A 16,637-nucleotide genomic window follows, 5' to 3' on the forward strand; every position below is an offset into this window, starting at 1 on the left:
TCTATGGTGTAGCATAATTTTTTAGACATAATTTACCATTTTAGTAAATTACTGTTTGAGATAACCGCAAAGTTTAAAATTAAGCAACTACATGAATCATTTTTAAATGGAGAAAGAAATATTAATGAAACTTTTGTTCATGCCTTAAGAAATATATGAATTACTAAGAATTGGCCATTACTTTAAGAACTTACATGTATATATTTCCTCAATTTAGTTATTTGGTTATTTTCTGTTAACTCGGAGCACATTTTAAATTTATTTTACAGTTAAAAGCACTATAAAAACTTTATTGTACACTTGTATAATGCCACAGAAAATTAAGCTAAGGAAATACTAAAAGATCTTTGAAAAACTTGCTTATGAAATAAATTAATTAATAAAAAAGGATATTTATATCATTATACAGAAGTGATATCAAAGAATTATTCACTTATCAGGGGTATTCCTAAAGCATTTGGCACCCAGGATGGATCCTTCCTTTGGTTCTGCCCCCCTCCATAAATAATTTCAAAATTTAAACACATAGAAAAATATATTATGTTTGCAAGTAGATTTTAAAATGGTACAGTAGTGTCATAAGCAAACTAAAAATAAGAAAAATGCAGGATATTAAAAATTCACTGGGCAGTAATACTGCATTTTATTTTATATAAAAAAAACACAGAAAATCCAGTTTCAATGTTCAGTTTGTTCTTCAAAGGTAAATAGAGAGGAGTCAGTCTTTGCTTACGAGCCTTACTTTCTGCAAATTGATCACTGGCCTCATCACAGTTCACCTTTGTAAATTCACGTTCAGTTGAAAGAAATTTTTTGTCAATTTCAATTTGGAAAAAAACTTCTTTCACATGAAGCAGTAGACACACAGACAGTCAAAAAAGTATCTCAAACGCTGACAAGCTTGACAGAGATTCTAAAAACACTATTTGACAATGAACTGTAGAAACTGCAATGCTTTCCATTTCTTTGCCTCTTCAGTGCTGACTTTGGCATTATTTATTATGCAGTAAGCAGTAACAACATTAAATATACAATGATACTACACTGGACATTGTAAAATTGCTGAAACTAAGATGACTAAGCCAATAAGCATTAGTACTAATTCAGTATAGAATAAACTCTAGTTGTTGATGTCAATTTGAAATGGTGTTTATTGTATTAAGTATGTAAGCACTAACATATCCCCATACAGTCATATGACCACCACCATCATTAGATCACTACACAGTCATCATTAAAAACTCATAGTTATTACGCATCATTGTTACTTCAGTAGTCATGGTTGTAGGAAAAAAGTCAAGTTTGAAGTTTAATGTAAAGTGTGACTTTCTATGTGACTTTACTGATCCACAGTAGTCACAGGAACCACCATTTATAAACATGAGTTTCTGTAGCATCACAACAATGCATTTATTATAGCATCATGATGATGCATTTAACGTGTATTATAACATCATTACGATGCATTTATAAACACTTAAAAATCACTGTGATACCACATTGTCAAATATTACTGGACACTGGTACAAGTACCATGATATTATTATAAACACTGGCATTTTGTACCTTATCATAATTATTTAATGAAACATACCTCATGTATGTGGAGTCACAGTGCCATCTGAACAAGACTTGGAATGTCAGTTGCAGCCAGCTGGTTATGCTCAACAAACTAATGACTAAAAATGTCAATAAAGTTTCACCTTTTCATGTAATTTTTATAAATTATTTAATATTTCATTTGTAAGTTTTGTATTGTTAACAAAAATAATTTTATAATGGAAACTAACATCAAGCTGTTGTAATAGTTTGAACATTTTTAATCTTTATTCTTTCTTTGGTGAATTTTTCATTTGATTTGAAAACTTCTATTGGTATTTCAACTGTCCTAGTTGGGACATCCTTTTTGACTGTCACCCAGGTTGACCCTCCCCTTTGTTACGTCACTATTGCTTACTTAAATTTTAGTAGTTTGTTTATATGTAATGATTTTTTTTTTCTTTTCTTGAAATTTGATTGTTTTTGAATTTCACACAAAGCTACGCAAGGGTGATCTGTGTTAGCTGTTCCTAATTTAGCAGTGTAAGTCTAAAGGGAAGGCAGCTAGTCATCACTGCCCACTGCCAACTCTTGAGCTGTTCTTTTAACAATGAATAGTGGTGTTGACCATCATGTTATAACACCTCCACGGCTGAAAGGGTGAGCATGTTTGGTGAAACAGGGATTTGAACCTGCAACCCTCAGATTACACGTTGAGCAACATAACCACGTGGCCACGTTCATGGAGTCAGTCCAGTGCACTAATCATATATTAGAGAAGGAATGTTGACTATAATTCCAAATTTACTACATAAAGTGTGGGAAACTGAGTAAAATAAGAAAGTCTGTTGTACACAAAAATGTCTGTTACAAAAGTATTTGTTTTCAAGGTACGTCTGAATTGATGAAATCAGTCTGACTCAAACTCTGACAAGTTTGAGTGTATGGTGATGTTCATGTGAAGAATAAAATTGTATTTGCACGACCTTCAGAATGTGTGAACTTCATCTACAGTGTTTTTTGGTATTAGTATGTATTTTATCTGGTATTTACTTCCTTTACATTAAAGTTATCTCAATTAGCAGTGGAGGGTAAAATGAATAGTTGATAAATCTGACACCAAATACATAATACTGCATTCAGTGGCACTTTGTAAAAGGTTTTGGCCTGTATACTTAACCCTCATATGTACACATTGGGTTAATGAAGACAAACAAATAAAAATATGTATTTAGAACCATTTCATTAATATTTTCAGTGTACTGGTATGGGCTATGTAATCTGTTACATTTATTTATTGACAAAAAAAAAAGTATTTCAGCTACTATTTCAGAAACCAAAACTAAGAATATGCTACATGGATGTATATTACATTAAGAAATCCTTTTTTTGTCTGTTTTATACAGTGAGCAACGTTATCTCATTTGTGAATTTATAGTTTTTATAATACCTTGCAGCTGTATTTATTCTACATTCATATAGAAGAACATGTCCACAGTAATACTTTCAACCAGAAATAGGTTGGTAAGGTGTAAGGCAAATTTTGATTTTAGGTTCTTATATTTATACAAACCATTCTATATTTCAGGTTATTCAGACTTTAAATCGAGCTATTGAGTGTACTGAAAAGGAAGCAACAGACTATGCAACAATGATTGATAGAGAAGGAAGAAGTATTGTTAAATGTGGAAAGTTTCAGAGCTGTAACCATGTTCGTAACGTAATAGAACGCACCAACTCACGCTCGGGGAGGAAACCATTACGTGTTGTAGTGATGCACAGTTCTGTGATAGCACATCAAATCTTTGCTATGAAATTGTTATCTTGGCTGAAACAGATATTGTCTTACAGTGAAGGTAAGTGTTTCATGATATGTTTTACCTGTTACAAAAATGTTTAGAGAACAAAAACTTGTAAGTGAATGTTTGTACTTACTACATAGTTTGTGCACTGTTTGTTTCTTTAGCTCTGTAAATATTTAGTTTCATTTTATCATTCTTTAAAAGACAGTTCAGTTCTAAAGAAATATTGATAAGGAGTTAAAATGTAATTTTTTTATTAAATAACAAAAAACATTTGTTTTCAAGGATCCTGATTTTCATTATACAAGTTTTCTTATAGATTGTGATTATTGTTAAGTAGCTGTATATTTATATTTATTAAACAGCTGTTTATAGCAGTTAATAACAGTTACCTCACCCAAACCTAAACTGAACTGCATCAAAAAACATGTTTACATCATATTTATACCTGCATTTTATAAAATGGGTTTGTTTAAATTTGAAGCAGAGTATCAACATTAATAATAAAAGAATTAGTACTTTGTATTCAGTAAAATGAATACTTTAATTTTTTTATTTTTTACAGAGTGTTTGTGTGCAGATTTTCACTGAACATGATATGAGTATTATAAGCTTGAAGTTGAGAAAAGTAAATCCTGACATACGTTACACAGTAAATGTGTGTTATGCAAATTTGTTTAGCTTATGTAAAGTTGGGCATTAGGTAAATTTGATGTGTTATTCATTGGGTCCATTAATTGATTATATTAAATTAATCAATTGTTCTGACATACCTTTTGATAGGTGAAATCATTTAAGATATTACTAATCACAAATATCAATGTTAATTAGTTGACTACTTTCTTGAATCTTAAAACTAATCAACTAGGCTGGACATTTTTGAATTAATTGAAAATAACAATATTTTGATTACATGACTAGTTGGAATGATTGAAATCAATAATAACACAGGCCCGTGAAGTTAAACTTTATAAAAGTTGCTTTGATTTTAATAACAGATTTACCATGATTCAATTACACAGAATTTGAAAATATTCATTTTTTTATATTGCATAAGGATTTTTTACAAAGAAGGATGAAAAAACTTGCACAGGTCAAATTATTATATCATTTACCCCAATAACTATTTTTTATTGTTGTATTTGGGTTCCAGAAAGATCAATATGACTGTTGTGATTTATCTAAAGAAGTTTAGAGCTAGTGTTTGTCAACATTTTAAGTATAACAAAATGTGACTCAAAATCAGTGAAAATATTTCACTTGTGTTTTTAAAAGTGCATGTGACATTTCATGAAAATATGTTTGAAGACAAAAAATGGATATCATTGTCAGATTTCAAAATACAGGAATTGCTGTAGAATATGCAAAAAATGTCAAGGCAACAAAACCATCACTGGCCTGTGTAATGAGGAATTTTAATTTCAGTTATCTCAAAAGTTTTGTGACATTCATCAGTTTAATCAAAACTTTGTTTGGTCAATGTAAATGATAAGTAATTAGTTCTGTTGGTTAATTTGACTCATGTTATTTCTACAATGCTACTACAGATTTTCATCTCCTACATCTTGTTCTATAAGTTAAAATGTATTTATTTTGTGACAGTTTTAATTAATAAAAACTGTTTTATTGTTTTGTTTAAAACATAATAATTGGAGACATTTACATTATTTGCAACACTGGCTCTTTTTTCCCCCCAAAATAAATACCAGTTGATTTTTCCGTGTTGTTCAATATTGACATTTTATATGTATTTACTTCTTTGAGTAGATATTCCTTCAAATGTGCATTGTTCTCGTCAATGTAGTATACCTCAGGAAATATGAATGCACTGTAAAGTAAATGTAGTTTTATAAATTGGGAACTAAGGCCTTGATGATCTATCATAATAACTCCCAATGTTTCTAGTGTTTCTTTTTTATTTTGTTAATATATTTAATTATTAGATAAGGTATGTCAAAAGTCAGTTAATGAACCTGTGTTTAGTTTTCAGAGTGCTTCAGTTTATTGGCAGTAAAAATCAGTTGAGTTTACATATCACTGTAAATTTAAGGAAGAAAAAAACTGGCCAAAACTATGTTTCTGATAAAATATTAAAAGTACTTAATGTAAGATACTTTGGCACTTTGTAGTGTCATAGCTTGAAAGTGGTATAAATGTAAGAAGGTAAAACTGAAAAGTGATTCTCAGTACATGGGTGACAATATTACTACATGTTCAGTGTACCTCCATTCTCAGGTATAGCATTTATTTGAGAAATAATGCTGAAAACAGCCAGTTTCAACATTTCCTGTGGAATGCAATTGATATCTCATCAGATTGATCTCTCAACATGGGTAGTGATTAGATAGCACCTTGGTAAACCTTGAAGTTGCCATGTAATAGTAATTGCTGGTTTAAAAACTGCCTTTTTTGTGGTGCTGTACTGACAGTCCTTTTAGTCAGCATTCAAATGTCTTCAGCCTCTTTCAACACTTAATTATACACATGTCTTGAGTTAGGTACCATGATGGAGGCACATTAATTTCTTTTATGGACTCAATTTGTCTCTTGCATTCCTATTTCTACCTTGTAACATTTCTCAGCTGCAACACTGTAAAGGGACTAAATTAGTTAGTGGTATCCCTTTATTTAGTATAATTCCCTTTTGTTCTTGTTATTGTTTTTTTATTTTTTATTCAAATTGATTTTTTTTTCTCTTTTAGCTTTTCGTATTATCTTCAGCCAAGTAATAATGGAGTCATCAACACCAGGTTCCCCGTTATTAGAAAGTATTATGTTATCTGACACTCAGTTGTGGAAAGCTGCTCGTAATCAGTGGCATCAGCTTTTTATTAGTGGAACACTGATGGACCAACAGTGCAAGAAGACTTTTGCCAGGATATTTACCCATAATTACCCACTTCTGATGAAAGATTTTATTGCTGATGACCATGAACATTCAGTGTCAATTACTTCACTGTCTGTTCAGATTTTCACTGTCCCTACACTTGCTCATTATTTGATCATGGAAGAAAATGCTATATATGTTCTACTTAGAACATTTTTGACAGAATGTGAAAGAAATCGTATAGATGGGAAGTTGTCCTTTGAAAGAAGTCAAAACATCGAGTTGTTTCGGCGTTCCCAATTTGTTCTTTTTGATCTTAGATACTTGTTAACTGTAAAACCAAATGAATGGAATGGTTCACTAAGAAAAAATTTCCTTCATGGTATACAACAGTTACTTAATTTCCTAAGCTGGATGCAAGGCATGGACTCTGTAGTAAGACAAGTTGGTCAGCATGTAGAATTTGAAGCTGAATGGGAAACTGGTGTTAACCTTCAGTCAAAGCTTGTTCCAGTAATCACTTTGGTCCTAGATTGGTGTGGATCTGATCGTGTTGTGTTAGTTAAAGCTCTTAGAGCTGCCCTAAAACTTCTAGAAAGCATTCAAGGCAAGATGACTATCACTGTTCGAGAAGTTGCAAACCATTCATCTTCTTGTATTGAATATGATGTTTCTTCTATGCCTGTTACTATTCACTTGCCTTTATCGAGGTTTGTAGCAGGTTTGATTCTTCATTTGCCAAAGTTTGATCTAACTTACAGCTCACCAGAATTTCTCGTACGCAACAAACCTGGTCCTGAAGAACTAATCGAACTTCCTCTACGAACACAAGTTATGATAGCCCAGTTCAGAGCAGGAATGTGGAGAAGAAATGGATATTCATTGTTGAATCAAGTGTTTTTCTACCATAATGTTCGACTTCGTGATGAAATGTTAGATCGTGATATCATGATGCTTCAGATAGCTGCTTCACTGATGGAAAGTAACAAGTTTCTTATTCATCTCCTCAACAAATACGGGCTACTGATATGGATTGGGGATACTTTTGATACCTCACAGCGCAGGACAGAGGATGAATACACAAGACAAACTGCTACTATTGCTGAAGAGTTTTTGGGTTTACTCATCATTATCACATCTGAAAGGTACTACCCAGGTGTTGGAAATGTTACTGAAAGAGACAGGGTTAAGAAGGAAATAATTCAGCTGCTTTGCATTGAACCCATGACAAATAGTCAGCTTTGTAAGATGTTGCCCAAAGACCCTAACCATGAAACTGGAATGGAAAATGTTGTTAATGAAGTGGCAGACTTGAAAAAAAATACAGATACTTCCACTGGTAAATATGAATTAAAACCAGAATTTTACTGTTGTTTCAATCCTTTTTTTTATCACTACACTCGTGAAGAGCAATCCAAAGCTGAGGAAGTCCAGTTAAAAAGAAAGGAACAAACAGGAGAAGAAGAATGTTGCCCTCCTCCATTGCCTCCAGAATTTTCTCCTCCATTTTCAGTTATCATTAATCTTCTACAGTGTGATGTAATGATTCATATAATGCATGTGGTATTAAAGAGGACACTTAATCTTCATAGCACATTATATTCTGATGGTCAGTTTGAAAAAGTTTTACACATAATAGGTTTAGCTTTACACGAAGAACAGCGACAACAAGAACAAAATAATGAAGAAGAGTTTTTCCAGTTTACAAAACTGGCAGAGAAAAAGGGTATTCTTGCTGACTTAGAAAAATGCCAAGGATCTCCACGTGTAGAAGCACACAAAGATCTGTTTAATTGGACGTTACGAAAGTTTCGTTCGTTGCAGAGAAGTGACGGAAAGGCTATGGAGGTAGATGTTGAAATTCCTCCCGAAAATACTGCTTCTTCTAGTAGAAAACGAGATAAGAAACAAAATGCTCAGCAAGCTGCAGCTCGGCGAGCTCGAATTATGGCACAAATGTCAGCAATGCAGAAGAACTTCATAAAACAACATGCTCAGTTGCTCAAAGAAGTCGATGCTGAAGAAACGTCTAATCAAGCAGAATCTGATATTTTTGTGCTTGAAGAAAGCAGTGAGGATCCTGTTGCCTTAGGAAACCTTCAGAGAGGGAAGGTAATTTCTAGAGAAACACATACTTGTATTTTGTGCAGAGAAGAACAGGAAGCCAGTTTGACTGGAAGAACTCTTGTAATAGGTGCATTTGTGCAGAGATCTACAGTCTTATCTAAGAATAGAAATCATAGATTAGAGGATCCAAAAGAATTTAATCCTCTCTTAATATCAGCTGATTTATTCTGTGGTCCACACACCAGCACATGTGGCCATGTTATGCACAGTGATTGTTGGCAAAAGTTTTTTGAAGCAGTAGTTGCAAAAGAAAGGAGAAGACCTGTTAGGTGAGTTGGTGCATATAGGTATTAGAATGTGCTGATATATTTTGTAATGATGCTGTGTTTGATTACTGGGAAAAATCATTGAGTGTAAGAGTTAATAACATGGTTTTGTCTTCATCACAAATTTTTGAAGATCTTGACATGAAAACCAGAAACATCGTTATCTCAGATCATACAAACTATTTATAGTTAGTACTATCTATACTGCATAAAACTCCTGTAAAACAAGGATTTAACATACTTTGCAAGTATTGTTTAAGTAAAATTAAATTAACTGAATAATTTTATTCTTTTCTTGCATACTTTAACGGAATTAAAAAGTTTAATGTTTTTAGGTATGGACGTCATGTGAGTTTCAACGTAGACAAACAAGAGTTTTTGTGTCCTTTATGCGAGTGTCTTTGCAATACAGTTATTCCACTGTTACCTCCAGTCACCACTTTAATTGTCAATAACTTGGAGAAACCTAACAACATTAAAATAGATGATTGGCTGTTTAATCATCATAAAGCAGTGGAGAAACTTCAAGTTCAGAGATTTAGAGTTCCACCATCTAGTGGTGAGTGCAATGTGTATTCAATTTTGTTTATGGTATTGAAAAGCAGTGCTTGATATACAGGTGTGTGGTTTTCATAATGCTCAGTTAACAAAATAATAAAGTAAAAATATAATTATAGTGCAAACAAATGTAGATCACACTGTTAAGTAAAAGTGTTATGAAACATATTTCAAGGAGGCTGTATATCCACGTGCAGCAGCTAACAACAGTTGTTGCACTTGCCTAAATGTATCTTGCACCAAGGGCAAAATTGTGCCATTGAATTAAAATAAATTTGTATTCTTTCTTCCTCATGATGAAGAAAAACATTTTTAAAGTTAAAATTGTATTTAATTACTTAATTTGATTCAGAAATATAGAAATTGAAAATTTTAATTTTGGATTGATTACAATGCACGGTTAATGAAAACATCAGTACTTGTGAATATATCAATACTTTCCGACTATGATGTGGCACTCGTAGACTTCTAGGTGGAAAATCAAAATAATTTTGAACATTTTAATTCAATACAAAAATGTTTTTATCGATTTTTAACCAATCATTCTCTTTCAGTTAAGGTTGTCATAGTGTGAAAAAAATATAGCTTAGCTCTGAAAAGTCATATACCAGCAAGTTAAAGAAGTGATAAAAATTTTTTTTTCAAGTGTATAACCCACTATGGCTTCCAGTGTTTACAGCTGTGTAGATACGAGAACAGTGTGATAAAAGCTGAGTGATACACTGCCAGAGGAGATATTTATGCATAACTACTGACACAAGTTTAAATTGTAATGTTTTTTAAGAACCTGCTTTATCATCTTATATTCATTTCAATTATAATTGTAAAAGAAATGTTTTTCTTGAAAGAAGATGAGATGGGGAATTGTTAGGCACAGTTGTATAGTTTAACTATGCCTTTTTGGCATTATGCTACTATTTGTTAAGTTGTATTTACATTAGGTCTTATCGTCCTAAAAAGCTGTTTTAATTGGCAAAAAAAAGAAATTTATAAAATTTATACAAATGAATACAAAATGAGTTTATAACATATATTTTAGCATGATAAAAACCATACAAATGGTGCATTAAATTGACATCCTTTGGCATTTAAGCCATTCACTGTAAAGGAAATGTATGTTTCAGATGTAGTGAAAGGATCAAGGTTCAAAGGCTATCTACTAATAAATATTAATAACAAGTTCTTGTAATTATCTGCTAACAATTAATAAGTGTTTAAGAGCTAATTGTAAAACTTATCAATTGAAGTCAACTTAACAAGTTTAAGACAACTTAAAAAGTACAAATTACCTACTTAGGGAAGATGTGATAAACATAATAGCCAAAGGAAAATTTCTGTTATGAAGTGGCACATGCTAATAATGTAACCTAATTGAAAATTATACCTTGAATAATTTTTATTATACTTTCAAAAGAAGCTTACTTGTACTTGGTAGTATTATTTAGTCCTGGATTCAAGTTATTAATGGCCAAGGCCTCTTTTATATATAAAGTATGGTAATTTCTGGCAATTCCAATAATTTTAAAGGGAGTGCTGAAAATGACTGTTTTACAAATTAAATAGACCTGCCCCATTAAAAATCTTGAATGTGGAATTAAATAATACTGTCAAGCACTGATTATTTGTTAATATACCTGAAATAATATACATAAGTGTGTAAATGTATTACATTAGCAAGAACTGTGCTAATTCAAGTTTTGTGTTATTTTAGAGGACCATGGAGAAAAGCTTCTTTATAGATATAAACCAACTCCTCTTAAGGAGGTGTTAGCTTCTCTCTCAACTGATAGTAGGAAACAGTTCCAGTCATTGCATGCAGTTTATGCTCAACAGCAGTGTGTAGCTGGTAACAACTTCCCAAACAATCTGCTAGACATGATGAGGGTTTTTTCTCAAGCCACTTACATGGTATGAACATTAAACTGTATCAAAATTTATACACGTTAGGATCCTAAGAATTGTCTTTTATTGTATAAGAAGCTAATAAAAATAGCAGCAAGTTTGAGTATTATTCAGTGGGTTTCTCTGTATTTCGAGAGCACATGTGGAGTCATATATGATATTGCATGAAATATCTCATTTGTGTATTTATTCAATGTGAAGGCACTTGGTACATACGATTCAGGTATCTAAAAGTAATAGTTTCAGTGGAAAGACAACTGGTAATTTTCTGCTTTTTTTTGTTTTCCTTATCTACATGTTAGCTAAATAGGAATGTAGAATGTTTGGTGATATTCTGTTTTTGGACCAGTATGAGTGTGTGTGGGTATTCAGTCAACATTTTTATCTTTTTGAAGACACTTCAAGTAATATCTTTGTGTAATATGTATACATTTTATGTAATTGTAATAATATATGCATATATGTGTGTGTATATGTATAATATGTACTAAAGTTGTTATAAATAAAAACAAACCAGGACAAAAATAAAAAATTCTGCACTAATTTAAAGGATTCTTAGGATATAGGCTATAATGTGGGATATAAAATGTACTCTAAATTTTGGAGGTGACTACGTAAGTAGGACCAACATGTGGTGGGGATACACCATCTGTCAGTCTTAACCTCTGTTCATCAATCTTGCATGAATAACATTAAACTGGATCAAAATCGGTATACCTTAGGAACCTAAGGATTATCTTTTATTGTATAAGAAACTGCTAAAAGTACTTGTGTACCTGTATACAGTCTGCCTGTAGTAATTTATTTATACTATTTCACGTTTATTTTTCTATGTAATTTCATTATTTTAATTCTTTAATCCTTTTAATTAAACTGATATTTTAAACATTTTGTCTACTGCATATTTACTGGTTTTTCTTTTAATGTCTTTTTTTTTATGTATTCTAGAAGTGAAGGGTGTGATTGATTGTTATTGCTGATAATGGGTAATGTCATCTAAACTTATTGGCTAATGGAAATTGTTTGAATTACTAGTTTTAATAATCCAACAGTCAACTAATTGAAATTAAGGTTTCTAATTATTACTATTTTTGATAATTCTAACTATGCAATTAATCAAAATTTACTATTGTGCTATTAAGCACAAAGCTGCAAAATAGATTATCTGTGCTTTGCCCAAATTTAGCCTTATGAGCTCAGGTTTGGTACAGACTCATAATTTGAAGTTTTTTTATTTCTATTACCACCAAACTTGCTTAATGTAATTTTGTGATGGAAAAGTTATTAAGGTTGTCTACCATGAACTGCTGACTTAGAGGGAAGACAACTGTCTCAAAGCACATGCCACTAATGCTTTTTTTTTCTGAACTGATAACTAGAGGAAAAACAAATAACATCTGTTGTCAATGTTTTAGTATTGTTATTTTTCATAGGTTTTTTGTAGACATTATTTCCTGTCATTTAGCTTAGTATTTATTGTACCCCTACAGGTTATTAATAGTGAAGTTGAACATTACTTATAAAGATACAGAAAATATATCTGTATATACGTTGTTTCTCTATAGGTAGGACTTGAAGCTCATCCTAATCCAGATGATGATAGAGTTCCTCTTATGACTTGGTGGTCTTGTGCTTATACAATTCATTCTATAGAATGGCTTCTGCGAGATCAGAAAAAATCCTTATTTGGTGACCTGTCATCTCGCCGAGCACATTGCATGCAGACTTTGGTGCGAGTTGTAGGAGCCAGTACCTCCATTTTTGATGCTCAGGTTGTGCGTAACCATTGTGTGAATCTTTTACAATACCTTCTGTTAGCAGAAGAACACTCTTGCAGTTCCAGCTGCTGCTTGGAAGTAGATGCCTTCACTTTGCTGGTGTTTGTGTGTCTTTCCATGCCTGTTCTTTTCACAGGAGATGATCATGAAAGTGACAAAGGTTTTACAATTCCTGTAGGTGGTGTGAATGAGCTTTATATATTGCACCTGGTGCTAGTGTTTCATTTGGTGCAGATACTTCTCAGCATTGATTTTCCTTTTCTTGAAGAGTGTGAAACTAGTGAAGCTCAACACAGTGAGACATCAGAAGAGGTAGCAGTTTGCCATTTCTACATTGAAGTTTTGACTGCAGCAGGATTAGAAAACTGTAAGAATCCTGTGAATGCACAAAAGCTACTCAGGAATGTTCACCAGGCTATGCTGCCCTTTCTTCGCTGTTCTGCACTCTTCTTTCATTTTCTTACTGATGTAGAAGCTCCTAAGAATCTGTCAGGTATGCACAGTGAAGAATACCAGTTTCAAGCACTGTGCTGGTATCTTGGTCTATCATCTCGAATAAATGAGATATTACAATCTTCTTCACTCCGACAGCTAGCCTTATGGTAAGTTTATATTCATTTAAAAACTAATATTTATATGTTTTGTAAACCATTTTGTAAAATACGAAAATTACTTAGTTATTCCAATTTCAGGGAATTTTACCTCTCATCAGTAATTCTGAACTACGACATATAGTGAAGACAATCCTATATAAACGTAATGTTTTCGAAGAAAATTCTCACTGCTAAATACACCTGCGTTGAAGAGATATTTAGAGACAGCAGTATTTCCAGTACTACCAGAATCCATAAACTATCATTAACTGTGATAGTAGTTCATAATAGGAATCACATAGGAATTTGTCCAAAAATAATTTTAACCAGTGCTGTATTCAACATATCACATAATGAGCTAAAATCTATATTTTAGCTCCGTTCTTTCAAATTGAGAAATAAACTTGTATAATATTAAAGTTTGAATTGTAATCTACAATTTGATTTCAAACTTTTTTCATTGACAGAAATTCATAAAATAATATTACAATAAAATTTTGAATGCAATCCAGCAAATGCAATGACATGGATAGCCTTTGACCCATGACCCATCATGAAAGGGTTAGTCTCTAGCTGTAGGTTTGAAATATAATCTTTGCATTTTGACTCAACTTGTTTCTCTAGATTTTTGGCAGCCCCGATTCTCCCATTTTTAAATCAACAGTTTTTACCTGTTGAAAAAACAACTACTGTCCACAAGACAATGCGGTATGCAATGTTTAAACAAAAAAAAATTAAAATATGATTTGAATTAATTTCTTTCAAAGAGACTTGATAATTGAATTTTTGCTAAAGTTACTGCTAAAAAATTAACTGATACAAAAGTAATGCTCAAGTCTTAACTTTTTTTAAAAAATATGAAATGTTGAGGCAATTACAAAGATATGAAGATAGAATTTTACTGCATGTTTCTGTTTATAACTGGATGTAATTCTTTTCTGTCTTCACTTTTTATGATAGCAATTAAATATAGTATTTATTAGTGAAGTAAAAAAATCAATACTGTTAGTAGCTTAAGTTTTGCACTGGTAGCTTCACTATTTAATCATCAAATTGAAATTGATTGGTACAAAAAATTGTATGTATATGTTTTAATACTGCAGTTTTTGTTAATTGATAGATACATCTGATTTGGAATAATGATCTGTTTGCAGTAGCTATATCAAAATAACTCTTCTTTAGTTCTGATTATATAAATATTCATTCATAAACTGTAAATAAAAAAAAATCCTGCAATAAAAATTGCATATTGACATTCATTGTAAAATATTGTATATAGGTCCCTTTTTAAATGAGTTTGTCTTAAAATAATTCAGCATACTTAAAGTTGAAATACTACTTGTATAAGTATGAATTGATTGTTATTTGTTTTTAAACTTGAAATGGCAGATGAATTGTCTCTTAACTCAGTATGAATTTAAGTTGTGTTATATTGGTAATAATTCAAATATGAATATATATTTTTTATTGTTAGATATTAACTAATATTATCTGTTCTTATAGTAGCAGAATCACAATGTAAGGTGTATTACATTTTTATTTTAGAATTAGTTAAAGATACATATGATGTACTGATTTCTTTATAAGTTACATTGTCACATGTTTGATAGCTGGGCTCGCCATGCTCAAGTGTACAGTATGGTTAACCAAAAGTCCTTGCCCATGGATGAAGGAGACACTCCACCTCCTAGGTCAATTGTCATCAAGCATCCTATTTCAATTAATCAACTTGTGTGCCTGCCTTCCGATTATAGTGAACTAATCAATAATGTTTCTGTGTTTACTTGTCCAAATTCTGATGGAGAAGATAGCAGATCTCCCACTATGTGCCTCGTTTGTGGCCAGATACTCTGTTCTCAAAGTTACTGCTGTCAGACAGAGTTAGAAGGAGCCATGGTTGGAGCATGTACTTTCCATGTGCAAGTTTGTGGTGCTGGAGTTGGGATTTTTCTGAGGATTAGGGACTGTAAGATACTTCTCCTTGTTGGCAAAACTAAAGGTATAGTATTTCAGTTTACACACAGTTTGACATGCGTTGATATCTGAAGAACACTTTATTAATGAATTGTTATATTTTTGGGTGTATATTCTAAACACAAACAGAAGTATATAAAATATTATAGTAAACAATTCAGTTGCCTTAGAAACAGTACTATGGGTTCATTAATTAATAACATTGTTGCTCAGCTTTCTATTTTCTTAATATTTGTACCATTCTTTTTATAATACTGATCATAATGGATTTTATTTCAGAGTTTATTTAATACACTTACAACACTGTATAATACAAAATCATGTTTTGTCACTAAACATCCAGAAACACATTTTTAATAAATTGAGTGTATACCCAATACCACTTCTGAAAACAAAGATTAAAGAAAAATTAATAAAATTGTTTTTCATACTATATTTCAATGGCAAATGCAACATTTCTTTAATATATCATAGACAGTTGACTGTCTGTTTGTAATAAAGTAGTGGGAGGAAAAACAGCTGAATATCTTGAAAAACTATATCACCATAATAACGGAAATTGACACAAAAGCAACAGTACTGTAGGAATAGTATATTTTCTTGTGTCTCTCTTAAACATCAACATTTTCCTGCAATATCGAACTAAGCTTTCACAGCAACTGATGTAAAAAGATACTAACTACTATCTCAACTAGTATGGCATGATTGGATTAGTTTCATATTTATATTATGTATATTGGTTTGCAAGACAAGATTAGTGATGGTGCAAAACATTTGTACACAGCAAATGAATCACTTTTGTAGCTGTATTTACTAAAGAAATCTTAAAGAATTTTTAATGAGACGTCTTCACATAATATTTTTCTTTGAACATGCATTTATTGTTGAGATTTTTATTTGTAACTTTGCCAGACTGTTGTTTATCATTTTATTCTAACCATTTAAGAAAAGAACAGATACAATCAATTGATGTCATAAGAAAGTACAATTAAATATTGTTCATCCAGTATTTTTTTCCAATTTTTTGGTATTCATAGGTCACATTCTTGAATCATACAGTTATTGAAATTTTAGCCTGATGAGAAACTATGGATAACTAATTGTAATATTCAAAATTTTGGAAATTACATTTGTTTCAAAGAAAGAGTGCCAGTGAAGGTGTGCTGTGTGTTAAAATGATAAAAAAAAAAAAAAGGTTAACGATGTTTTGTTTGTTTTTGTAGTGATAAGCTTAGAGTGTGAGTGTTTAATAGGTTGCTTTGATGATGTGA

The 16,637-nt window shown here is 31.6% G+C and overlaps 1 protein-coding gene across 7 annotated transcripts in view; it reads left to right on the forward strand.

Annotated features, from left to right (window-relative positions):
• Positions 1-16,637, forward strand: part of Ubr1 (Ubr1 ubiquitin ligase) — a 40,484-nt gene that overhangs the window by 18,064 nt on the left and 5,783 nt on the right. For all 7 annotated transcript variants that reach the window (XM_076473138.1, XM_076473132.1, XM_076473136.1 and 4 more), the window contains 6 exons: positions 3,128-3,395; positions 6,044-8,564; positions 8,897-9,120; positions 10,831-11,027; positions 12,587-13,401; positions 15,003-15,391. In XM_076473138.1, coding sequence (XP_076329253.1) covers positions 3,128-3,395; positions 6,044-8,564; positions 8,897-9,120; positions 10,831-11,027; positions 12,587-13,401; positions 15,003-15,391 — 4,414 coding nt within the window. The remainder of the gene's footprint in view (positions 1-3,127; positions 3,396-6,043; positions 8,565-8,896; positions 9,121-10,830; positions 11,028-12,586; positions 13,402-15,002; positions 15,392-16,637) is intronic.

Source organism: Tachypleus tridentatus, chromosome 12 (assembly GCF_004210375.1).
Source record: "Tachypleus tridentatus isolate NWPU-2018 chromosome 12, ASM421037v1, whole genome shotgun sequence".
Lineage (NCBI taxonomy): Eukaryota > Metazoa > Arthropoda > Merostomata > Xiphosura > Limulidae > Tachypleus > Tachypleus tridentatus.